Consider the following 27,087-nt stretch of genomic DNA (forward strand, 5'->3'; position numbering starts at 1 on the left):
CAGCTTGCCTGTTCTGCCCTGTCACTGAACTTCCTCCTTCCACCATGTTGCAGATTTTATGCCCACAGCATGTGTATAACAACCTCTCTCAGCTATTTTAGGTGTGCTTGAAGCTCAGGGAGCCAAGGAAGTGCTCTAGTGGTCCGTTTTACACTAAAATAGTCTCGGTCTCCTTTATCATCTGGCTATGGTATATTCATAAAATTGCAGGAATTCAGACAGGCACAACCTGAAGTGGTACAGATTAGCATCACTGGAGGCCTTAGAGGTCTTCAACCTTCTCCCCAGACCATCTGGCACATCCTTCTTTGCTGATTTGAACGCAATATAGTCAGCAATCAACATAACCTTCCCAAAGGAAGTGGTTTGCATTTCATTAGATTGATTTCACAGCCTTTGGGGTCCTATTACTTTGCAGAAGATAAATGCCACGGGTGAGCATTTGATCCTCCTCCCCCTTGCTATAGAACAGGTCCAACTTCAGCTCACTCCATGTTTTGAAGCACGTGGCTCTTGTGTCCTCCCCAGAGGGCTGGGATTCAGGAATTTATATGCAGTGGTGATTTTAAAGCATGTACTTCTGCCCCTGCTTCTCGTCTGTGACTGATGCGGGGCTGTGTTTGCACCTTGCCACCACCCCCCCTTAGCGTTCTGGAGTAGGGTGCAGGGAGCAGCGCGCCCTGCTGAGCTGAGCCCCGGGCAGGCAGCACGGCCCCGGGCAGGGGAGTTTATTGGCACAGGAAAAATGGGCAGCTGCCTGAGGCAAGTTTGGCCGTGACCCCCCATCTGGTAGCGTTATGTGATGGTTGGACTTGAGGATGTTAAGGGTCTTTTCCAACCTAAATGATTCCATGATTCCATCTACTTTAGTCATTGCTGGCAAAATTATTTCTCCTGACTCCAGATCTGGGTTAATTTTGTTCACGCTGTGCAGTATGCTAGATCTCCTCCCGGGAAAAGTTGTTCGTCTCTTGCTGCCTTGGCTTCTGTGTCTACACTGACATGTTTGTTTGAGAGTGATTCTGTGATTCTGTGAAAAGTGCTTTGAGATCCATGTATCAAAGTCACAAATAACAGCTAAAGGAAACATGACTCATGACTGGGAAATTGCTACGCACGTGCCCGAATAACGTCGTGCTTCAAAGCTTCACAAACAGATCCCAGAAAACAAAAGCACTTGCATTCACTAGTCTCCGTTCCCTGCACAGGACAGGACAAAAATAAAGCTCTTCTTTTATGAAATGTTGCATGAAAAGCATGGTTGTCTTTTTATTGCAGGCCACTTTGCAGCATGCAAAAAAAAATTGCCTTTCTTCAAGAGTTTGTGAATTTTTATTTTATTGTAGTCTTTTTATTTCTTCCATCAAAACATGTCTGAATTTGAAGTGGCATGACTAGGAATGAAAATTAAATACATCAAAACTGATTTTTGTTGAAATGAGATTTTGGAGCAACCAGGGAATGTTCAAGGCTATCTCACTGCTTATGTTCAGTTTTTTTGCTAAAGAGGGATATAGTCTGAGGAAATGGGTCACCTTTTTCCTAGAGAAAATTTCTTCAATTTTACTGTAATTCTGAAATGTCAGAGGCTTTCTGGGACAGGCTTTTTTTTTTTTTAATCTTGAACAAAGAACAAATGTCTCTGATTATGGATGGCTTGAATTTTGCTGCAGCTATATGCCACAGCCTAATTTTTTTAGCCTTTCACCTCTCACCTTATTCTTTTTGCCAGTAATTTCAGGCCCAGATACTATCTCAATCCTATGCTGAGAGGGATCTCTGCATATAACCACCGTCTATATCCCTGCTTGCTGCATGTCACCGTTAAAATAGCAACCCTTGGCAAGTGGCCTGAATGTAACAGCACAGCTTGAAAAACACAGGGATGTTGAGCCACAGCTTTTAGGGTGAAGGCACAGAAATGCGTGTCCTGAGGAACCGTGAGGAGGAACCACTGTTTTCTCCTAAACCAACTTGGAGGAAGCAATGTCACAACACTATAGGAATAAAGTAGCAAGGATCAGTGTGGGAAGGGAGGGTGGTTTTATTTTACAATGACAAACCAGGTTTTGTTCACTGGCACTCTCATACCTCCTCCCTGTACTCATGAACGCTTTCTGCAGGATCCCTTGCAATGACATGGGTAACGAAGGATGCCAGTCCCCATAACATTTCCTGGGTTATTCTGAGGCTGGTGATCACGTGTTGGATCTGGGTGTGCCTTTAGGAGCAGCCAGTGATTGTCCCTCTGTCCTGTTGCACCTCTGCAAGTCATGATTTCCCTACATATTCTCTGAATGCAGCCTGGAGCATGCCCTTCCATCTGACAGATATTCCCTGGCAGGGAAGGGTAGGGACCCCCTTCACTTCACTTAACCTGGACAAAAGTCCTTCAACACTCCTGCAGCAAGAGATCCCTGGTGTAAACAGGTGGCTTTGCCAACTGCTGTCTTTAGGCGTCCAAGCTGCCCACCAGCACCTGCCTTACATGAGTGTTAGTGTCTCCATCAGCTGAGAATGACTCAGGGGTGAGGGGGTGGGCGAGAGGGGACAGCTTTCCCGTCACTGCCTGCTCTTGCTGAGCCCACAAGTGTGGTAGCTGTGCCCCAGTGCCTCTGCCAGGACTGCCTTGAGGGCTCAGCTGGGTGGAGGAGGTAGGAGGGGCTTTGTATTTAAACATCACATTCTTTTTTTTTCCTCCTGACATGGTGAATTTGAGCCTTTGCCAAGCGAGTAGCACAACTGACTGGAGGGGGGGTGATGGCTCCATTTTCTAACAACAGTTCAAGTTTTGAAACATGGTTGCATGCTGCGTTGGAGAAAATTTTGTTCTTTTTGAGAAAAAGGGCAATCAAGGCTAAATTTCCAATACTTACTTTCATGCTTAAGTTGCCAGTAGTGCAGTAGCCAGGTACCCTAGCCTGTAGCATGAGAAATTAAGGTTCAAGTCCACATTTCTCACAGTTTTTTTAACCTGAATTAACTGTGAATCATGATAAGAGCAAAGCTGGGGGCTGTGGTGTCACAGGCTGGGCTTATCAGCTTGCTACAACTAAAATTAGGAAAAAACCCTGTAGTTCATACACCTGTATCTTCAGGAAATGAAGTAAGTACAATTTAATGAAATGACTTGTTCCAAACTATGTTCTTGTTACAGCCTTTGGTTCATGCTGTTGTGCTCATATGAACACTGAAAGGCATTTGTGACCCAGTCTAGATGGTGCATTTTGGGGCAGGACAGGCCTAGCTTGCTGAGGAGCTCCGTGGGGTAAGGAGTGCTCACCATGACTTAGTGTGGGCCAATCTTCCCCTGGCGGATTTGTTACCTGCTCTATAAATGCAAATCTGTCTGCCTGTCTTCCATTTCAAACTTGCTTTCAAAAGTAACGGATGAAAGTACTTTCATGTGCTATTTAAGCCATATAAGGAGGGATTTCATCAAGAGTTTAATCCTCTATCTTACTAGAGTCCCTGCAAACACTTCAATGTGAAAAGGTCTTGGTTGATTGGTTTTTTTCAGTTGCTACAGCACAAGACTAAACAATGTGGGGCCTTTTCCTGTCCTTGTCCTGTGCTTCTATACAGCCTTAGCTAACTGTCTCGCCATCCTATGTCTTAGCTTCCCTTCCAGCCTGTTGTTGGCTAAGTCTGATTGGCTGATGTAAGCTGTCAGCTCTCTGGACAAAGATCATGTGTTGAGCAAAGGACCGCACAAGAATGGTATTGGAAGAAGCGTGGAGAGGAGAACCTAAAATTTTACCAGTTATCCCAGGTTTCGTCAAGACTATCTAAAATTCTTTCAATGACTCAGATGTTCCCATCTGTTGCTTCAAAAGTGCTGTTCTTTGAAAGTGTCGTCTTGACAGCTCCTTGACTTCCCGCGGTCTGCTTGATCCTGAATTCTGGGTTAAACTCATAGAAACATAAATCCAGGAGACCATGCTATGAAAAGTATCACTACTGTTGTAATTATAACTATAGAAATCAAAATGTCTGTTTCACACATGAGTTTCTCTAGGCTACTTCAGGTATTTTAGTGGAGAATTGTTCTGGCTGCATCTCTTGTGATTTTTATCATAATTTACAGTGAAGGAATAGGTGCCTCTATGTTGTCCATTCCAGTGCTTGGAGCGCAGGGCCCTGCAGCCTATTAGAATAGCTTCCTCAGTAGCTTAATAAACCATGTCTGGTTTAGGTAACCTTATAGGAATAAAACAGCAACAGAACAGAACATTTCCTATTGTTGATAATGTTTGTTAAGCTGCAGCGGTGCTAACAACGCTGGGAGCTCTTGTAGAGATGTCACTCCGGCTTCTAGCAGCTAGTGTCAACCACTATGTAAATTGTAGTGGCTTAGAAGTGCCGTCAGCCCAATGCTGAAAACAGCTGAAATGGTGTTAACAGTAATGGGAACTACTTACAAGCAAGTCTCCAGGGTGGACAAGGCTTAAGTAGCTTGGTGTTGGAAAGGGTATATCTAGTGCCTGAGATGTGTGCTGTTTGCAATGAAATCTGCACAAAGAACTTTACGGGGGAAGCCGAGTGGGATAAATGGCCCGGAGGCAGTGAGCAGTGTAACCTGATGGGTGTAATGAAAGGGCATTGTAGCAGCTGACTCGAGTGAAACATGGGACAGGTCAGTAGATGACAGATGAAGGTCGCTGGTGAGTTTACTATGTATTCAAGAACACTAGATGTTATTATGTGTCATCTGAGGATGTATAAACACGTAACTTGGAGGTGACCCCATTCAGCTGAAGGGTAGCAACCTACCCTGCCATGCTTGCTTGCAGTTGTCTGATCACAGTGGTAGTTAAGTTTAGATTTGAAGTCAGAGCTAGGGATCATAGCCATGTCCTGGCCATGATCAGATTTAATAGTAGGCAGACTTACTGATGACCAAATTTAATGACCCATCTTTTAACTTGTACTTACCTATGCTGAATCACTCTGCTTTGAGTCTCTAGTAATAAATTTATTCCAGCTTGATTTCTTTTAAACAAATCTATCTTTTCAGGACCCAACAATTACACGTTGCCTCCTAAGAGACCCAAGCGTAGTCCCATCCTAAAAGAGAACAGAAGACTCAGTCATGTCTGTCTGGTTTTTAATTCAGTGCTGGAAGAATCTGTTTACAAAGGCACTTTCAAGATTGCATGAGATCCACCTAACTTTGAAATAATTTTCTTTCTTTTTGCTTCTTGCAAATTCCATGTCATTCTGGACCTACTATTTGCACCCCTCTCCTACAAAAAAAACCCAAAACACTCTTCGAGTTTCCAACCCTGGAACTGTTTAATATTTTTAAGAAAAATATCAGAGAGATGAAAACAAAACTCCATTTGTACAGGAAAATCCAACAGGCTCAAATGATTGCCCAGAAAAGGGGAAGTAGTTGATATTTCAGACACCTCAGCCAACACCAAGCACATGCCAAAGTATAGACCAAGAGAAAAAAACAACAGAAAATTCTTTCATTTTCCTGTGGAGACAGGTGAAAGAGTAAGTAGTCCAACAGCAGCGCTGTTTTATTTCTGCTGTATGTTTCCGTTGAATGATCCAATCATTGATGATCTTCTTGGGTTCAGTCCTACCCAGGGAAATGCCCATGTAGGAATAAAACTGCTGCAGACAGCACAGCCTTTATCAATAGATCAATAGTCAATTTATTTATCTTATTCACCTGACAGCTGTCATATGTCAGCCTGTCTGCTTGCCTGGTTGTTATGCAAAATGCTGTAGACTTTCAGCCTAAATGGTTTCTTTTTCATACTAGTCTAGAATTAGATTTTTTTTTCTCTTTCTTACAGCAGAGCTTCATCCTCTGTCTAATTTGGAACGAGTTTGAATCTACGGACTAGAGTTTTCTTAAATAGATTAGGGGGGATGAGTGCCAAACCCTCAGAGGAAACTAATTCTTGTAGGTCCTTTGAAAAGCTTGGTTTTGAAGACTGACTTCTTCATGCTGGCCTAGATAGAGAAGAGGCCAAGCTGCTGAAGGAATATTACACTGCTCAGCCTGGGGCTGTCTGGCATTTTGAGGGCACAGACTAGAAATAAAACATCACTGACCCCACCATAATCACAGATACCCTGTACAGACTCACATTAAGCCAGGTCTGGCAGTAAAAGATAAGCATTATAGTGCTGTTGTCATGCTTGTGTCCTGCCCCCATGGCATTGTTTGCAGAGTGAAGGGCTCACAGTAACCTGGAAGAGCTATCACCCTGAGGACTGAAGATAACCATTACTTTGTTCAGCCCATGATGGGAACAATTAGGCTGAGAAAAGGAAAGAGAAAACAAAACAAAGACCCCAAACCAACAGCTCTGTTTTAGGAGCATCTGGGAGGATTATGGAGGTCTTTCAGCTAAGTTCCTGATGCTAACACAAAACTTGGGTGAGTTTTTTTGGTGGTGGTTTTTTGTTTTTTTTTTTTTTAACCTGGACAAGGCCTAAAATCTGTCTGTTTTGGTTCACACTAATTCTAACAGCTAATCACACTTGCCTGCAACATATATAGGGGGATTCAAAAATATGTCTTAATGATTGTGAGGTGCTTGGATGAAAATAAGAGGCAGAGACTTGTCTAGACAGGTGCCATTGTGTATAAACCAAAATCCAAGAGAGCAAGAAGGCTTTAGGAATTCTCTGACCTGGGACATCAGAAAGTCAGTGTGCGCAACGTGCCAAGTAAAGGACATTAAGCAATGTTTGTGTCTTGCTGTTACTGAAGAGGGAGTTGCCTTTGGAAAGGCTCTGTCTGCTCATCACCTGTGGGAGCAGTTGATGGTGCTTGAGCAATGATCTATAAAAAAAGATAGCCACTGAACAGAAAGGAGCTGGTGCCTTCTCCTTGCCCAGTTCCCAGGGAATGGTGGGGCTGGTCCCGCCTGAGTGTACACTGTGAGTGGGGTGCACTAACTGCCCTGCAGGCCCTGAAGGCAATATATCCATGCAGCAGCAGGAGGTGTTGGGGTGTTCTAGTTAGCGTGACAGTTATAGACTTTGTTCAGTGTCTTCCTGCTCTGCTTTTTTTCCTTTTTCCTTTTTCAAACACACTGGGTTTTGGTAATTGTTTAATGCATTTAATTTCTTTCTGGTTTTAAGTGCCAGCCCCTGAGGTCTGCACTGAACTTGTTTCTTCACTTACATCCTTTGGTTGTCTTGGCCATTTGAAGATGGGGAATTTAATTTGCTCTGACAGCCTCTCTCTTTCAGACTTCTCTCCCTGGGTAGAGATGCTCTTCCTCTTGGATTCTCCTAGACACTCTGCTGGTGCAGTGGAGGGTCTGGGTGATGCACCCATTCCAGGCTTTTGACTTTTCCTCTCTCTTCAGCATTTTTCCACCTTTTTTATGTTTCCCTGGAGGGGTCATAGTGCTAATGAGCACTGAGACATCCCTAGTGGCTCCTTCTGTCTCTGACACGCATGGCCTTGATGGTGAGCTCATTAATGCGAACTCTGAAGGGGCAAGTATTTTCTCAGATGTAGCTGTATACAAATAAAATATATCCCCTTACTGTGACAGGGAGGAAGGCCTGAAATATGTCTATCTGCCTCTGTGAGGCAGTGCTTCATTCCTCTTTTTCCTCTCACCTCCCTTCCCCCTTGCATTAGCACTTCCTACCCCTTCCAGCCATCAGAAGAGTAGGCTCTTCAGTGCTTTCACCAGACATTAGAGAGCAGACTCCCCTCTGCTGACCTGGCAGGCGTTTTCCTGGGTACACTCCACATTAGCATGGGCTGTCTACACTGGCGAGACATTAGAACATAAACAAGTGCCTCTCCCCCACTACTCAGACGTTAGGTCATAATTTCTTCTTATACTGTCTCTGCATCAGGGATACAGACTCTTCCTCCTCCTTGCTAAGAGGTTTATCATCTTTCTGAAGCCCTTAAAAGCTTCCCCACTGGCAGAAGTTCAGGTCCTTGCTAGGGATTTCCCCTGAGGGTCAGAAGGCTGTACTAATCCTAACCAGATCGTGGAGTGCCATCATAATCCTGGTCAAGTCTTTGCAACTTCTTCACCTGGAAAGCGAGCAAGCAACAGTGCAATATTTCTCTTTTATAAAGTGTCTTGAGACCTGTAGAGGCCTCACCTCTGCTTTCCAGGCAATGGCATTGAGGCTGTGCTGTCACTGGTCGTTCTGAGAAGCAATGATCAGTGAAATGGCATCTGAGAAGGATTTCTGGGAGGAAAGACTTCAGTGCCCTTTTGTACACACCATCCATGAATCCAAGGCCTTGGCAGATCCTCCAGAGAATCACAGATTCAAGGATTCAGCGGTGACAAACACAGGAGAATATGCTTACCTAGCCCGGTGTCGTGGATTCAGTCTTGGCCAATAGCAGCTGCTTCTGTGGAAAATGCAATTAAGTCTAGCATTGGAAGCTAATAGAAAACCTGTTCATGGAGGTGTTTCTTGACAGACTTCAAGAGTAACAGGCTGGATCATTCCCTAAGGCCAGAGCTATACTCTTCCCTGCAAATATCTTTTTTTTTTTAATCACCTCAATAACTCTAAGTGATTTCACTGGCCATATCTATTAATGTTAAGTCTATTTTCCAAAATTGTACCATAATCTTGGCCTCAGGTGCATCTTATAGCACAAAGTTCTATAGGTTGTATGGAAGACTGCTAGTAGTTAGAGGGTTTTCAGTGTAAAATATTCGTAACTGGGGAAGCCAAGTTTAAAATGTGTTTGTGGGCATTAATCAGGAATCCTAACAGTACCAAATCATTTGCTTGACCAATCCCAACCAATCAAGAGCACAGAAAGAGATAATACAGCCAAATACTATGCAAAACCTTAAAAAAAAACCAAAAACAAACTTTAAAAATGTCACTAAGTAAACTCAAATAATGCATAAATTAGAGGGAATTGCGACTGGCTCATGGATATTCTATGAGCAGAATATAAACATCTAAGTTAGTTGCATAAATTATTCATCATAAGGTATTTGCTCAGCTTTTCTCATCAGCTATGAAAGCCACACATCCAAGCATTTGGAAAGCATAATAGAAGTGGGCTTTCCCCTCAGTGATATGCCCTAGGAGTAGGAAGCCCTGGGGAGGGATGGCTTGCATAAGAGCTGAGTGGAAAAAGTCTCCTTCATTATGGTGTTATAGATGTGGGTTCTGCTAAGGACTTCTCTACTCCATGAATGGTGACTGGAAATGTTCCTCGGCAGCAGGCGACATTGAAGATATGGCAAAGAATTCTTTTAAACTCCTCCTTTTGCCTCCTGCCAGTGGTGTTGTGAGATGATGTTGGACTCGATATAAAAAATGAACACACTGCTTACCAAAATTTCATTCTGTTCCTACCTTCTCCCATCTTTATTACCCCACCGCTATCCAGTTCAGGGTCCTAACCGTAACAGTTTGCCCCGTCCACCCCACACCCTAAATGGAGGCACCCCTAGGGTTTGGGTGTTGATACATCAATAGGGCCCTTCTTGAAGAGTTGCACATTTCAACTCCACGGTCTTTGCTTTGGAATAGGTAACCTGACAGTAACAAAAGCAAACTGTCCGTACTTTGTCTGGGAACATGAAGCATTCTTCCAGCCCTCTCTGAAAATGTGCTGGCTCTGGAGGGCTCTAGTCCTTCCTGACTTTGTTGATAATGCTTGCAGGAAGCAGTAATCTGGGGGCAAAATGTGCCTGAGCTTACAGGAAGTAATAATTGTCTCTTTGGAGAGGAAGCACAGATGGCATTTTTCCTATGCTTTCGGGTTATGATCTTTATGATAGTAACGTGGGAATCTCTATTTATTATAAATCCTTGCCTGTCTTTTAGCATCCAGAGCTGCATCTTCCCATACAGTGTAACCACTGTACCCTGAAGGGACCCCATCTTCTTCATGTGAAGGGGATTTTCTTGTATAGACAGGTTTGGGATCACCACTCTAATAATGACTGATGAGAACCACCTTTCTGTAGTGTCAGAGAGAAGCTATCTGCCTTTACTTTTAAGGTTCTACCTATCATTAAAAGCAACCATAGGACCACCAAATGTATCTTTTCCACAGATACTAAGTATTGGACTTTTACACTACTCTTGGACAGCAGAGGAAAAAGTATATTCTGCTCCATATAGTGAATACGTGGACATTGGTAATGCACTCGCTGTCTGCAGATAACTTTATAGCCAATGGTCTATGTTTTCTCTGGTCCTGGTATTAAGAACATAATCTATGGGGGTTTGGGTCTGGGGTTTTTTTTGGCCTTTTGACAGAGATTTTTCTAGGAAAGACCAAAGCTTCTGTGGATTTCAAGGTTTGACACTAATGACTCTTAAGATATTGTAAGAGGGGTGTTTTGTTTTGGCATTTTTACTTGGCTTGTGAAAGCCTAGGAGTTACAGAGGGGGCATTAGCTCAGGTGTAGGGAGATATTTTGGAGTAAAAAGCTGCACTTTGCTCTTTTAATCAATGCAATCGCTGTTAGACAGCCTGGAGTGTTGTGACAGGGTGCAATCAAAATAAATGCATGCATAATTGCATCAAGCATAACAGCCTAAGACACATAAAGTGGACTGGGTGTAGAATCAACCTGGGGAAAAAAAGATCTGGTTTGTGATCCTGGCTTTGCAACTGACTTACAGCATCTCTTAAATCTGCCTGCATGTCAGGTTTCTACCAGCGAAGTGGGATTGCAGGTGCGAGCTGACACACATTGATAGAAAGTGCCACGTCAGTGCCAGATATTGTCATTCCTATTATTTAAATGGAACCTTTGTCTTAAACCCGAGTTACAGGAATAAGTGAATGAAAAGTGATAAAGAAGCCTGTGACTTGATTATCTGGGAGATGGCTTAAGATAGTGCAGGTGTGTTGTTGGAGAGTGGTTATAAATAATATCCTTTCCTTTTAAGAAGGCCTTGCTCAATATTTTTCAAAGGACATTAATAGGTTTCTCATCTTTTAGGTGCTCAGCTGGTGATGTATTTCAGAGGCCTGATTTTTAGATCGCAGGTGTGCAAGGTTTCCTCTAGACATTTCCCTCTCTGTTGTTTCAAAATGGATACCCGCAATAAAGCGCTGCTTTTGCAAACATTAACTTTTTTCCCCCAGTTCCTATCAGTTTAAAGGAAGGGATTTGAAAATGACTTTATCGTTTTGTGGGTTTTTTGTTTTTTTAATAAAAACAAACAAAACCTCCATTTTCATCCTGGCCTCTGCTTATATCGGAATCGATTCTTCTAGATGGTTTATCAAGCGTATTGTTTTTCAAAATGAACTTTTGCTGTACTCCCTGGTGCTGAAAGATTAAGACGTTTGGAGAAAGTATTTCCTCCAGCCTTGCTTTGCAAAAGCAGTAGCTACAAGGAGGCTTGTGGACATGGGGACATAGCAATGATCGGAGTGGCCTGGATCTACAATCTGTCTAACTGACCAGCATTTTTGCTGACAGAAACCAGAATTTGCTGCTTTATGGAGAAGTGTAAGACCCCAGAGAGTGTGAGGGTGAAAGGACCAGGCTGCTTTCTTTGTAGGGAAGCGCAGCCCTCTGCCAGGCATCTCTGGAGACTCTGAGACTGCCTCCCTATCAGCCCAGACCCCGATCCTGAAAGTGTGTTTTTGTTGTGCAGTAATGTCTTGCTTTCCCTCTTCTCCCCTTCCCCTCCTGTCTAGCCTCGTGGCCTCACGTGTGTATCCGTGTGGGGGTGTCCAACAGGATTGTCCCCTTCACCATCTGCCTCCCCTGCCCTCGGTGGCTCTCCCTGCCCCTCAGGACTCAAAGCCTCACCCCTGTTGTGTTCCTGTGTTGTCGCCTAGGGAGTTTGCCCGTTGGAAGGTGAGGAACACAGCCATCGAGCGGAGGGACCTGCTCCACAATCCACTGCCCCTGATGCCTGAGTTTCAGAGGAGCATCCGCCTCCTGGGCAGGAGACCCACCACGCAGCAGTTCATTGATACCATCATCAAAAAGTACGGCACCCACATCCTCATCTCTGCCACCCTGGGAGGTAGGTGGCAACCTGGGCTGTTTTCGTACGTGGGTGCCAGTGGTGGGGCGGTGAAGGCACTGGACAGCACCTGCAAACTTTGGCCGCGTTGTGTGAATTCTGGCTGGTAGCAAAGAGCCAGGCTGCACCTCCCCCAGCCAAAGCCCGTCTCATCGTCAGGTGGTGCGAAAACCCCCAGAGAACAAATAGCCTTTGCAAATGAATTCACAGCGCAATACATGTGAGTTCAGCGCCTGTGATACGTGTGCACCTGTGCTCCTCTGACAACGGCATGTGTGTACCGGTGTGCGTCAAGATAAACATGCTTCATTTAGCCGGGGAGCCTGTCTGTCATTCCTGCGCCCCTGTCCTTCATTTGACAATAGAGTGTGTTGATCCCTCTTTTTTTCAGAATGAAACCAAATGCAGAAGGAAAAAAACGTCCTTTCTTGCTGGAACTGGAGGAATTTTCAAGAACTCCAGGAAAAGGGAGTTGAAGGAGTTGGGCAGCGGGTCTGTGAGCAGGGGGAGAGATGGCCAGAAAGGCCTGTGCTGCATGCATAAATAAATAAAAGCAGTAACATGAAGCAGACTTTTGAAAGAACACGACAGTTAAGTAAAACGTATATGCAAGGAGTGGAGAGGGGCTTGAGTGTGCAAGCAGAGTACATCAGTGATGACATACACTCTACTGTAGGGCCTTTAATCCCTGTATGTGCACTGCTGGTGGTGCCGCATAAACAATCCAAGTACTGAGTACTGAAAACAGGAGGGATGAAATTCAGCAACTCCTCTTGATATTTGCTGCTGATTTTTTTTCTCTTGTGCTACTTTTACCCCTTTGGGGTGTGCATTTAAATGCCTTTCTTTTGAGAACTACTCTCTGTGAGAGGGAGTCTGCAGTGGTAAAGGGTCTTAATTTTAGTAGAGAATGTGTTGCTGATGCTGCTTCTAAAGTACCTGACCTCCAGCCTTGCCACACTGCGAAATTTGTAGTGAACTTTGAGGAATTTCTGGCCATCTGTCTGCTCCCAAAACACTCGGACGAGATGTAGATGAGATTAGATGTGTACATGTGACCCATGCACAAATTAGGTGGCAGGTAAGTTGGCATGGTTCCACTGAAGTCAAATGGCCTCTTGTGTGGCAAATGTCCTTCAAAGAACCTCGGGCTGCTCCTCCAGTCCAGGCATTCAAACCGTCTGCTCCATCAGCGAGAAATGTGAGAGAAAGCAGGTTTCCATGCACTGAAGAGTACAAGTGGCTGCCTGCATCAGGCCTTAATGAAGTCTGTGTCAAGATAAACTCCTTTTTATTGAGGAAATCGCTTTTCAGGACCATATTTTACAGAGCCCAAGCCAGCCAAGTAAGAATCCAAAGAAGTGTTGAGAGGGGTTTTTTTTTGTGGTTTACTTTTCTTTCCATGATATGCCTTTTTCTTCTTGCCACTCACATCTCTGGAAATTGAAAATAAGAAAGAACTTTGATGGTAAAATATATTTTTAATTTTGCCTGGGTAAGGTTGTGAATTATTCACAGTGGCTTGTTTCTTCTCCTGATTTTACAACACAACAGTTTTAAATATGCAGCAGTTTGTAACGAGAACTGGTGTTGGAGAGGAGTGCTAAATGCTCCATCAGCCCAGAGCATGGTGAGCAATGGTGGGGGAGAAAAGAAGGATTTATCTTGGCAATGGCAGTCCCAGAGAAAATGTAGATGAAGCTGAACATGCATTATGCAAGGACGACACACTCTAATCACAGTCTGAGGACTAAACAAGACCACTGGGATATAAAAACAGGCATGTCCTGGCACCCCTCCTCTCCCAGGACCTCAGGTCTCCTCAGAAAAGTTACAAGAATTCTGCTTTGGATTACAGTGGTTAGTAAACTTAGCCTGATGTCTTATTAGGTTGCAAACAAGTGACAAACACACAGGAAATTGTTTGCTTTTAGATGCCAGCTGTTGCATGGACCCCAGGAGGCTGGGTGATGGATCAGGCCAGCCCACCTGAATGCAGCAGCTATTTTTACCTGGCCACATGAGGAACAGCTCTGATGCCTTTCAACCTACAGAGCAGCTGGGTCCCCCGGAGCCTAATAAAAAACCAGCTCTGCTCCAGTTTAGTTCTGACAAAGGGATTGGTGAAGGGTCATTTTGAGGGCATCCATGTTCTGGAATGGAGCACACAGAGCTGAGAGCCAATTTGCAGAGAAAGCCCTGAAGGAAAGACAGCTTTGAACATAGCATCCGCTTAATAAACGAGAAATTAAGACTTAATAATGCAGCAAAAGTCTATTAACCTCTTGTGATCTAAGGGTTGCTTTCTCATGTGCACTCTCTATGGGGATGCTGTGCTTTTCCAGGTCTGCACACATGTACGCAGAATAGGTTTCCAGCAACATTATTTCTGTTCAGCACTCTTCACTCCTAGGGACAGTATTTGTCCCTCAGGAGAAGCATCAGATATCTTGGGCTTTACTTTCCAGTTTTCTTCTTCTTCCTCCCAGAGGAGGGGTCCAAACACCTCAGGGAGGAAAAATGGCAGCTTTTGTGTGTTCCTCCTGTCTGATGTCTAGGAGCTGTCTCAGCTGCTCATTGCCCGCTTCACGTTGTCTGCGAACTGAAAGCTAACAGTGGATCTCCTGGTGATCCAAAACAACTGTTACTGCCTGATGCAGTTCAACCCACGCGTCTTGGTTGCTCTCTGTCCAAGGGATCTCCAGTCTCGACATTCCTCTACTGAAATGAAGTGGTCTGGACTGAAAAGGTCCTGATTTTTAGGTGTTGGCTATTAAAAGAAGGCATGATATTTTTCCACAGACAGCTGGTTGGTTTTTTTTCCAGTTCCTGGAATTGAAGAAGAATTGGTACCTGGATCCCACAGGTTTCTCTGAGAATCACAGCTAAGGGGAGAATTATTCCAGGTCTTCCCTCTCCTTTCACAGCGTTGTGAAATGGAGACAAAGCATCATTTATGTTTGCAGCATCTCCATTATAGACAAGTACTCCCATTACATGGGAGACACAAAACTTTTGGCTCAAATTACACTTTCACTCCATTCCAGCCTATCTTCCCTCAGCCCACTTGGCTAACTCCCACTCAGATGTCCTTTTGGTGGCAAAGGAGTTGCGTCATGAAAAGTCACAAAATCTGACTTTCCTTCAAATCCACCTGTAAAACTCACCTCGAAGATGAAACCTGAAAATGCTTTGACAGCAGCCGGGCATCTGGTGTGCGTGACCGCTGTTGCTCACACAAATCACAGTCATCTTATTACCTTGTGCTTTGCTGGCTGTTTGTTGTGTACACCTGTTGTTGTGTCTCATCAGATATGTGGGTTTTAAATCCTCCGGGACAGGAACCATCTTTCTGCTGTTTGTGTGGATAGAGCCTGATGTGACAGAGCCTTGCTCCCTGCCAAGGGCTTCTCACTCTGCTCAGCGCATAATAATGCTAACGGTGATACAGGAAATCAAAGTTGGTCATTTTCCAGGGCAATGTTTTTGTGAGAAGTAACAATGACAATACTGTTATCACTACAACTTTGATCATGGTCAAAGGATAGTATGCTATTTTTAACAAAATATTGAAGAGAGAAAGTTTTACATGCCAAACTTCTCCACTTAGTTCCTATGAAGCCAATTAAAAGATTTCAACTGATCAATTCTTTTGATGAAAAGTATCTTATTTCCACCAAAAATTTCCATTTTTCATCTCAAAACCAAAGGCTCAATCCTCAACATATCAATCGCTTGGAAAACTGAAATCCAATAAAAATATTTTGATTTTCGGCCAGAATATTTTTGGTTTGTTTTCAGGCATTTGGCTTCCAGATGAAAGCTGGAAAGTTTCCAGGGAAAGCAAGGGGAAGGGCTTGCTGGTTTTTTTCATGTGTGCAATAAAAGAAATTATTTGGACAAATCAAATGATTTCAGCTAATATGAATTTTTAAGAAAAGTAAGTGCTTGTACTCTTAAAATAATGCAAAAATGTTGAAGAGCAAAATATTTCTTGGCCTAAGAAGAGGTGGTACATTTTTTTTGACCATGCTATCATTGCCAGAGGCAATGTATTCGTCAGTGGTTCATTTATCAAATCAGAACAAGTACCATTCTTCTTATTAAGAGAGCTATGTAGAAATGGCACATTCCTGCCCTATGTATCTATTCTCTTCATTTATTAAAATCAGAACTTCAGCTGTTAGGAATGCGGGATGGTATTCTACCTTTTTACTCCTTTTGTATTTCCAGCCTTCTCTTAAGAATGAACTGGATTTTAATCTGGCGTATACAGCACAAACTGAACTTTTAGGTAAATATAACTTCCCAGCTTTGTGTCCTTTTCTCATATCTTCTGTTAGATTCAGGTTTCTGCTAATGTTTAGGATGTTTGGGGCTATCAGGTCTTAACTGTTTCACTCCCAGATTCTCTGTGATTACTGACTGAAAATCACCTGTTGTCCTTTATCTTGCACAATATTTTTCACTCTCCACTTAAACTCACTGGGTGAGTCTTTAGGAGAGGAAAGAAACGCAGAAAGGGTGTTCAGTTTAACTTAAATTTCTCGTATTCTCTTTCCTCTGACCGCTGTCCTTCACTCAGCCCCCGGGCCTTACCCTTTTGCACAGTCACGGGAAATTAAAGGGGTAAAACTAGCATTTGTTTGTCCTCTGTACCCACCTACGTACCTGTGTCCTATTTGCAACTTAAATCATTGCTTGTTTCTTCTAGAAATCAGATCAGAGAGAATTGCATAAAGGTGGCATCTTCTCTGGTCAGGAGTGCATTGTTCCGGAGGTGCTGCCCACTGAGAAACACATTCCTAAAGTGGGACAAATGGTCTGAATCCTTTGCAACAGTTGTGGTAAAGCTATGCTGGCTACTAAACACCCACAGACAACGCTGTGGAGGTGATCTGCAAGTGTGGCTAAATAGAGAGGGAAGCTCATATACACCACACTGAGGTTCTTGTACTCGTGAGGAAGGGTGGGTTCATTTAAGAGTGCTTTAGGTGTTGGACTTTTCTTTCTTATATGCAACATGTGACGTCATGAGTTCCTGCTAAGATGACCCTACACGGCAGCTTCCTGGGCCTTACTGAGATCTCCTTTTCTTTGTGCCGCAGGAGAGGAGGCCTTGACCATGTACATGGACAAAAGCCGCCTCGACAGAAAGTCAGGAAACGCTACCCAGAGCGTCGAAGCATTGCACCAGCTTGCTTCCTCCTACTTTGTAGACCGTGATGGCACCATGAGGAGACTCCATGAGATCCAGATCTCTACCGGAGCAATCAAGGTACTGTATCTTGCCTTGGGAAGAGAAAGAAGGCTGTGTGTCCATACCAATACCGTAGGGATTTGGGGCAGGACTTTGCCAGTCCAGCGTGATGTCTTTTTTGATCCAAGTTGTTTTGTTTCCACACTAGTTTCCCAGGGTGAATTGTTTTCTTGTAGACCTTACAGAAGAATTTATTTCCCCAGGGCCAGTAGTATCTGGAAAGAGGTGGGCATTCAGTGTGATGGTTGTGTAGGATAGGAGGCTTCCACTATGTGTGGCAGTGACCTCTGGAAAGGAGAGAGGGAGCAGATAATCCCAATCAGTGGTCGAAGTTGGAAGGGAAAGGTAGGGCTGTGAAATGGGCAACCCGGTGCAACCCAGAAGTATTTTCCTCTTGTGGGTGTAAGACTGCTAAACATATCCCAGATGAATTTACTACGAGAAAAGGTGACAAACTCAGTGTGGCATTACTGAGGCATCTGGAATGAAATGGACTGAGAGACAGCTTGGGGGTTGCAGCAGAAAGGAAGGGAAGCTGTTCAGAGCATACAAAACAGGGAAAATGGCTCTGCAGACAAAGGCTGCCTTCTATGAAAGCAATCATCCTATACTGGGGAGGGATTTTATTGTTGCAGAGTTAGCTCCAGGGAAGTCGATGTGGATGGAGTCGTCATTGTTAGCCATTTCTGAAAGGTTTCAGCCCTTGTTATTGTTCTGTGGTGTCTCATGGCTGAGTCTGTTCCCTTCTGGATGGGAAATCGAATTGAGATATTGAAACAGTGACAGCAGATAATCACCCTGTGTGAATTCAGAAGGGGAGCTCTCCTTCATGGCTGGAAACCAACAGCACTGTAGGTCATCTGTGCCTCCATCTATCCTCAGCACAAGGATGGCGTGCACATATGTTATGGGAGCACTAGGCACCATTGTGGGCTGGCAATCCATCCCACCAATAAGAGAAGCCAGGGAATAACTCCTCTACTGGCTTCTGATGTTCTCCAGTGGAGATCCTCTATGAGAAACATCAATCTGCAGGATCTTATTGCCAAGCTCAGAATAATATGCAGAACCATAAAGAAAGCAGATACAGTTCACTCTATTTTTTCAGCTTGCGAGTGTGCCAAACATTAGCTGCGTCTGTCTGGCGTGGGGCATTTTTTCCCAATTAGGGAAGATGCATTTTGCATTGCATCAGCTGGTGACAAGGGGTCATTATATTACAAGGTCTGAACCCACCTGGGGAAGATGTGATGCTGTAATCAAAGGGAACACTCTCTCTTTTCTACATCCTCCATAGGTAACAGAAACTCGGACTGGCCCCCTGGGCTGTAACAGCTATGACAATCTGGACTCTGTGAGTTCTGTCCTTCTGCAAAGCACTGAGAGCAAACTCCACCTGCAAGGTAGGGCACAGGAATACAGGGCGTGGAGTGGGGGGATGAAATGAGAGAGGAGTGGCATTTCTTCTAGCCTTTTACCCTCCTCTATTTGCTGTGATTGCTGTCTTTGCTGTAAGTTCCCTGAAGCAGAACCAGTGGCTTCATATGAGCCTTAGCACAGCAGAGCCAGGCCTTGACAGGGACTGAGCTAAAGGTGCAAGGAACTGAGGCTGGACCCCAGTGAAGTGTCTGGGTGCCCCCTGCTATTGAATTTTGGTGGGCTTCTGGATATTATACATACACCGATATAAATACATATGACCTTTTACATTAATATTGAAGGGGCATTCTGTCCACGTCTCTCTCTGTCCCTCTCAAACTGCTGATTTGTGTAAGAGGTTTGTAGATCAGCTTTTGGGAGACTCTAATGACAGTAATCTTTGGGAGAAGTCAGAGGTTTTATTTGGATGCTAGAAGCCATGGCTTCAGTCCCAGTTGGGGAGCTAGTCCAGAAGTCAACAGATAGAATAGAGGTCATGACCAAATTAATAAATAAATACATGCCAGTTAGCAAGAAGTCAACTTCAGTAGAAGGAGGAAATTCACTGGGCATGTAATTTACTGAGGTTATTCCCAACTTTTTGACAAAATAAGGAAATGTGGGATTTAATTGCTCATTTGCCCAGATGGTTTTATTTCTGGAATCCTTGTACTTGCACAAATTTTAATTTTTCAGATGAATGGGCTACATTACATCTTCCGCTTTGAGTATAATTTGGCAAGTGTTGTTTTAATCTTGGTTTCACAGAAACTGGGTTTCATTTACTGAGTCATGTTGCGGATATATTATTATTGTTGTTATTATTTGCCTTTAAAAGTAATAGGCAGGTTGTTTTCACTATTCCAGTGATTATCTAAATCACTGAGTTCTGGTTCTTACCTAATTAACAATAAGCAATTTGAGGCTTTTTATATACTGTGATGATGGCTGCTGGTAACGAAAACCCAAGGATGACACATCAAATACTAGGTAAACAGCTAAATAAGCAGACAGCTCGGTTTATAGGCAGACAAACTGGTAAGTAGGTAAATCAATAGATCTCTATTGGCTGTCTGATCCTACAAGAGAAAAGAAAAAGTAGGATGCCTGGGAGGGGGAAGGAGGTGGAGGAAGAGGGAAAATTTAGGAGACAGAGGGGATGTAAGGTGGAGGCTGTGATTTCTGATGGGAATGGACAGAGGACCTCAAGGGTCAACCACATGTGGGTTTCATAGAGCTTCATGGCATAACCCAGCGCAGGGAAAGGCCAGACCCAAGCCAAGGGAGACAGCGAGGGAAGGGAGGAAGGTAAGAGCTCTTCCTAATAGAACAAAGTGACCTTTAAAGCTACACCTGAGTGTTCTCCACCTAATCTGGAGTGCGGTTCTTGGGATAATTATCCAGGATCCTTCCTCTGCTCTGAGAGGCTTCATTAGAAATTAGTCATAGGGCTGCAGGTAATGGATCATGACCGAGTCTCCTCTGATCTGATTAGTAGCTGAGCATGAGCTGCTGACAGAAATCCATGTTACTACCTTCATGTCACTCTGACTCCAAGGCTGGCTCAATAAAAGAGCAGCATCTTCGAGACAGGGAGAATTTGTGTTTCTGAACTTGCTTGCTGCTGCCCAACCCTGAGAGTCATGGTTTTAAAGAGGTGCCCTTTAGGAGATGGAGTGGCCAGACCCAGAGCTAAGCTACCTTCACGCCTGCATGTAGGGTTCAGGAAGGTCAGCTAGCCTGGAGATTTAGGGGAAGACCTGGATGCATGCACAGTGCAGGGTGTCTGGTTCTGCACCTGTGGTTACATGGACAGAAAAGCATCACTAATTTATAAACCGGGATCCATGCGGACCCAGCATGCATGTAAATCTGTGTCAGATGCCTGCACTAGGGTATATGTACAGGTACATGTATCACAGAGGCTCAGAAGGTTTCCCTTTTTCCTAGCAGTACCTGGGGGCAGGTTCCCTGTCCTGTGCATGGGGAGGACTGCAGTGATGCGCCTCCCCTCATGGGACTGGGGGGTCCTGTTGTTGGCCAGGATCTCACAGATGACTGCATTTATTTGCACTTTGTATCCTCCTGTCCCTGCTGCCAGCATGAAACAGCCCCTTCACCTGCCTCTGCCTCCGGTGTGGCTGATGCACGAGCTGCCTGTGCTGCCTGGAAAAGGAATAAACAAGAGCATGGGAGGGGAAGATGCTTACAGTTCTATAGCAGCCTGGTGGGAAACGGGAATTTGTGCTCCTTGGAAAAGTCTCCTAGGCTGATATTTGAAAAAATTTGAGTGGGGGGAAAAAAAAAAAGCAACATTTTGAACAGTTTTAGGAAATTAAAATTCTGGAGACACATCGTCTTGGACAGTGTGATGGTATATGTTAATATTGCAACATGGCACTATTTCAATAAGGTAAAATCCTTCCATGCTATTCTAAATATTGTGACATTAAACAGGAAGTATTGCATGGGTAGTTTGTTGCGTCAAATATGGTAAGAGAATATTAAAATTTACATTACAATCAATATTAAAGTCTTTGCCAAGATGGGCAGAGCAGTAATGACAACACAAAACATTTCAGCTTTTCAGTGAAACAAAATGAGGAAGTATGAAAAATACATTTAGACCTTTCTGTGTGAGAAGTACTTTTGGAGTCAACATGCTCTCACAAAATGCTTCAATGAAACTGCATTTTCAACAGATAACTCTTCAGTGGAAGATGTTTCAAATAGCTCTAATTTAGAGCTGGGGAAATTTACCTCTTTTAAAGCAGGAAGCCTTTTATATACAGTCCAAAGCCAAACATCTCTCTCTAATAGTTTTTCTAGGTGAATTAAGGACATGTTCCCTTGTCAGACACTTCATATTCTGCCTGTAGTTTTCTAAGCCAAACCGATACCAAATCTGTGCTGCTCTTTATTTCTAAAGAGGAACTTTACAAAGTGGCAGAATTCCTCTTTCTGATCAGTAAGTTACCTTCAAAACTAAGATATTCACCTTAACACTCATCACCAGCAGTTACCTTCTGCATGTATTATCAGCTCCTGAAGCTGCTGTGGAGGAAGAGCCCATTCCTTCTGTGCCCTGGCTTGGATTGAGGTGTTCACCCTGTGAAAATTGTCCTGTACCTCAGTCTAAGATCAGGTTGCCCCCCTACTGAGATGAGGTTGCTTTACCAGTAGACAACGCTGAAAGATTAAAAATATTTTTTTCTTAAAGTTTGTAACATTAAAAAAAAAAATTTAGAGAACAAAACAGCACCTCGCGATGTTTTATTAAGGTTGTGGCTGGCAGCAGGGCTTCCACGGCTGGTGTCGCTGCCTGCAAGCTGCCCTGTGGGGCTCGTGTGCTGACACAGTCCTTGGGACTACACCTTCCCTGCTTTGGCGGTGGCACCTGAAGCGCCCAGAACGCTGGTCTCAACCAGTATGGCCTTCTTACAATTGCATGTTTATAAAGCTTACCTTAAAAATGATTAATCACACCTGTGCTTTACTGACAGCTGTAATCAATTTAATTTCAGCAATATTTAGTCACTGGGCATGGTGCAGAACTACATGTGAATGATGGAGGAAAATACCAGGATTGGGTGGGATGCCACTGGCCCGGTACTTGTAAAATATCCTGCTAGGACCTGCTCACAGGGGTGCTCAATACAATCCCCAAAATATTGATATGGATCAGCCCGTGTCTGGGCATGATGACAAGCATGTGGGTATTTCTATATGTATGCCAAAACACAAATGTGAAAGCAAGCACGCTTGTATTTCAGTAACCCTAACACTGATTTCTTCCACAAGGAATTCCTGATTGGAAGATCTCGAAGTCAGATGTAATCCCTACAGCATGTTTGCCGTTTTAAAGTTAGGGCTTTGCGTTGGGTGTATGCACACTTGTATTCTGATGAGTAGCTGGAATTTGTGTGTCACTTGTTCCTGGTCTAAGCACACAGTTGAATATGTGCTGTTTGTTAAATGCTACAATTAACTGCATGGATTCCGGCAGAACTGCTTACCTGATTAAAGTTAAGTATTTATAGAAGTGTTTTGTTGAATTGGTGCTAAGCGTACAGAGGTCTGATTACGTCTTAAACATGAGATTATTTCTTACAAGAGAAGGTTATCCTGGAAATGTTTTTTAGAAACCATGAATTTTATGATCAAAAAGCAAGCAAGCATGCAGATGATGCTTGTAGTGTGGGATGGGACCATTTTATGTATTGGAGATTAAAGGATATTCATGTTTCTGCATGTGCTGAGGTACACAACGGATGTTCCTTGTGATGGGAAGTGCTTTCCCTGAAACTTTGGTTGCTTTTTTTACCCCTCTCCCCTCCAGAAAAAAAAACTCTGAAGCCAGTATCGTTTGTAGCTGAGACCAGACAGCATGTCAGTGCTGTTATCCAAGTAAAAATTCAAAAAGAAAATATGGTCAGCTGAAAAGCCTGCAGGCATTTGGGCCTCTTCTTCAAAGGTTGGAGGAGCAACCAGGGCAAGCTGATCCTCCACGAAGCAGAGGGTGGAAAGATTTATTCATGGGACTTGGACCATGAATAAGCAGGATCAATGCACATCAAGAAGTCCAGCCTGCCTCTCTGTGAGCTTGCAAGCTCAGTGAGTACAGCAGCCTTCAGGCTCTCCAAGCCCCTTTTGTAGATCTCAGCTCTCCAATAACACAGCATTTTCTTTCCATTCTGAAGGAAAGCCTTGGAGTCTCGCAGGTGGGACCATCCCTAATGTCAGTGTGAAGGTTTGAAAAGAGACCATTCCTCTGTGGTGGTTGCTTCAGATAAATCCCTAAGAGACTGAACTTCAGTCCTTCCTGAAGACAACAGGAGGAAAGTTGAGCTTCTGATCAAGAAACATCTCAGGAATAGACCAAAGGGACCTCAAAACGCTGATCCTCCTTAGACTAGTTTTGAGGTGTTCGCAGGGATATCGTAGACTGTGGTCAGCCCCTTGCACGTTCCCTCCCTTCCCCGCATCAGCACCGCAGAAAAGGCAGGAGGATCTGCACAGACACAGTGCCTCCAAATGCTGGGCTTGAAATCCTTCCTTGTGCAAGTGTCACACACGCCTTCTCCAGCTGACCGCTGCTCTGCGTTCATCCCGCCTGGCGGCTGCCGCCACACCACGCTCAGCTGCAAATTAGGTCAGACACCGGGGCAGCTTGCTCCACCAGGCATGGTGCCCTCGGAGATGGTGCCCTGGCAATAGCAGGACGGGAGAGGAAACAGAGGTCCCTATGCCTTCAATACCCTCCTAATCCCCCCAGACTTGGTCTTCCAGAGGGACCTTGTCAAGGCTGAGGTGTCTCTGTAGAACCAAAAGCAAAAGGGTAATGGGGGTCCCTGAGGCCCTGCCGGCAGCTTTTCTCTTGCCTGAGGTGAACATGACCCATCACAGAGATGGACCTGAACTCCTGAAAGGAGTCACAGCCCTTCCTGCCCTTCCTGCACACTCTCGTCCTCTGAATTACTGCCTTATTTTCATTCCACTCCAATGAGCTGTCAGCCACGGATACAGTAATTCAGCGCAATAGAAACACAAACAGATGGGTAATTGACCCGCGTGCCTTCATTACACTGGAGTTCAGCACTGCTGTTCAAGCCATAAAGTCCTTTATCTGCCACTCTGAAATCCCTGGGCCTTTTACAAGGAAGGCGAAGCAGGCCAGGCTTCCTGCGAAAGGCTCGCTCGGAGTTATTGTCGTCTCTGCCTCATCCACTGCAGATGCTGACCAAGTCTGACAAGCAGGACTTGCCAGGTGGAAGGAAACAGCTGTGAATCCTCAGGGACATCTGTAGGGAGCCCAGAGACTAGGGCTGGAGAAGGACAGGGTAGAAAAACATGTGCACTGTACACAGGGCAAACATTTAAACTGTTACCATGTCCTCTGGTCCCTGAGCAAGCGTGCACCTACACTAATGCCTGCACAGATGGATGGATACACAAACGCTTGCTGTGGAGAAAGAGACATGGGGATAGATCTCGCGGCTAATGTAAATCTTCAGAGCACCACTGAAATCATTGGCACTAAATCCATTTGCACTTTTATAGGATTTGGCAAGTAGCCTTCCTAGCAGGGAGTGAGCTGAAAAGACTCAGGTACCCAGCTCCTGTATTTATACTGTGGGAGCTGGGCACTTAACTCTGCAAGGGTCTTTTATAAATCCCTGCTTGCATTATTTTCCTTTCTTCTGTTTTCCTTTCTTTCTTCTTTTTCCTTTCAGTGTGTAGTTTCCTTGTTTCTGAGTACCAAACCTATTTAGTCTCTCTCAAAACAGGTCAGACCAGCATAATGCTCATCACTTCTGAACTAGTGCTTGGTTGTGAAGTACAAAAAACCCCACACCTGAGAATAAGGGAGACTTTGCATTCGTATGCTCTGTACTGTACTGTACTGGGATCCAGGACTGGGATGAAGGGGTGCACTGGGCATTGGGGAGGAGGAAGTCACTTGTCACCCTTCTCTCACAGAGCAGATGGGCTCTGCTGTCAGCTATCTCACTACCTCTAGGCATGCAATTTGTACCCCACCTTCCTAACTCATGACAGCTCTGAGGGAAATATTCCAGCAGTTTTTAATTCCTCAGCATCACTTTCCCAAGCTGTTAATGAAACAGGTTTTGAAAAGAGTAGATACCTGAAATGACTGTTTGTTGTTTTTATTTTTCCACATCCTTGCCTCTTGTTTCTGTGCCAGGTCTCCAGATCATTTTCCCTCAGTATTTACAAGAGAAGTTTGTCCAGTCTGCCTTGAGTTACATCATGTGCAATGGCGAGGGGGAGTACATCTGCCGGAACAGCCAGTGCGGCTGCCAGTGTGCGGAGGAATTCCCACAGTGCAACTGCCCCATCACCGACATCCAGATCATGGAGTACACCCTAGCAAACATGGCCAAGACCTGGACAGAAGCCTATAAAGATCTGGAGAATTCAGGTAACTGAGCAAAACACACTTTCCAATTGATTTATTTCAAACAAAGCACCTCAGATTATACCAGTTAGGAATCCTTTCTTCCGTTAATATGAAGTTCCAGTTTGGGTAAAAAATAAAGGATATTGAACCCAAAAACGTGACCTTAGTCCTGAGGGAGTCCCTTTTTTTCTCCCTACACATACAGACAAAACCACACGCTACATGTAATTTTGTGTGTTAGGGGATATTTTCCATGGAAAAGCTTGTTTGATTAAAAATCTGATTTTTCATACTAAACCAGCTCAGAATCTCTCTTTAATACTCCTACAGAGAAACTTCCACAATATGAATGATGCAGAAATTGCTTTTCAGATTTGCATGAATGATTTATTCTGCTTTGGTGAAAGGCAATTCACAGAGAGAGCGCACAGGCCAGATGACACCTCATTTGAGACAGAGAGAAGGGAAAATGACTTCTCTCTCCTACAGTGCCAGTGTCTGCTAGTGTGAACATTTCTATTCTCCCTTCACTTTGTCCCAGTGTGACGCCGGGGGTGTCAGCGGAGTTTGCTCCACGCTGATGCTGTTAACCCCCATAGTAGGTGTGCAACATCTTCAAGGGCTTGAGGTAGGGAAGAAAGCAATGTTATCAGTGCAGTTACATCCTTTCCTTTAGCAAGTGGTCTGCCTACCCTGCAGTTACATGGGCACTAAGCAGAGCTTAATCAAGAATTTCTTATCCCTGTGCTGCCTCTCATCTCTTAGTGTTATCTAGTTACCTTCCAACACATTTTCTTTAAAGATTATGGTCATAACTGTCCAGGTCTCCATGTTAGGAAAAAATACTGTGAAGAAGGGACCATCTAGCTCCATTCAAGGCACTGAAGAATTCATCTTCAGAAGTCTTCCCAGCAGCAATTTCTTTCTTCATGTTGAAGGTCACCTTAATCCCTTCAATGGTTAAAATGAAGCGGCCTATGATGTTTCCTCAATAGGCTGTTGAGGACTTCTTCATACTTCAGTATGTGGACCCTGCCTGGTGTGTCTGCTGTTGCACAGATTCTTATGCCCAGCTTACACTGTCCACTTGGTGCTCAGCTGAGCAAAGTCAGAGTAGTAGTTAATGGCGCAAGGCTGATGACCACCTTGACAAGAGCCCCCCGTACACCATGGGGAGCCACAAGGCTGGGGCAGTTCCAGGAGTAGGTCACTAGCTGGAGAGGCCAGTGGCTTTCTGGGAGTTTCTATAGATTCATGGATAGGGCGGGTACACCAGGGCAAACCTGAAATGTGGATTTCAGAAGCTTCTGCTAGCTCAGGACTACACAAATTAGGATTACTGGCAGTGCCTGCCAGCACAGCTCTGCTACTGGTTAAGTGTTACTAGTTGCTAGTTCTGGCACAGGATCTTCACGCAACATGCTCAAGAGCCACGTGTTGGCCACCACTCATCAAACCCCTTTACACTCCCAGGGGATGTAACCCGGACACTTAGAAGGTGAGAGCC

The 27,087-nt window shown here is 44.4% G+C and overlaps 1 protein-coding gene across 1 annotated transcript in view; it reads left to right on the top strand.

Moving 5' to 3' along the window:
- Nucleotides 1–27,087, top strand: part of BRINP1 (BMP/retinoic acid inducible neural specific 1) — an 84,475-nt gene that overhangs the window by 44,454 nt on the left and 12,934 nt on the right. Inside the window, exons 3-6 of the mRNA XM_064468773.1 lie at nucleotides 11,789–11,979; nucleotides 17,088–17,257; nucleotides 18,537–18,642; nucleotides 25,365–25,601. Of these exons, the coding sequence (XP_064324843.1) occupies nucleotides 11,789–11,979; nucleotides 17,088–17,257; nucleotides 18,537–18,642; nucleotides 25,365–25,601 (704 nt within the window). The remainder of the gene's footprint in view (nucleotides 1–11,788; nucleotides 11,980–17,087; nucleotides 17,258–18,536; nucleotides 18,643–25,364; nucleotides 25,602–27,087) is intronic.

This window comes from Phalacrocorax carbo, chromosome 18 (assembly GCF_963921805.1).
Source record: "Phalacrocorax carbo chromosome 18, bPhaCar2.1, whole genome shotgun sequence".
NCBI classification, from domain to species: domain Eukaryota; kingdom Metazoa; phylum Chordata; class Aves; order Suliformes; family Phalacrocoracidae; genus Phalacrocorax; species Phalacrocorax carbo.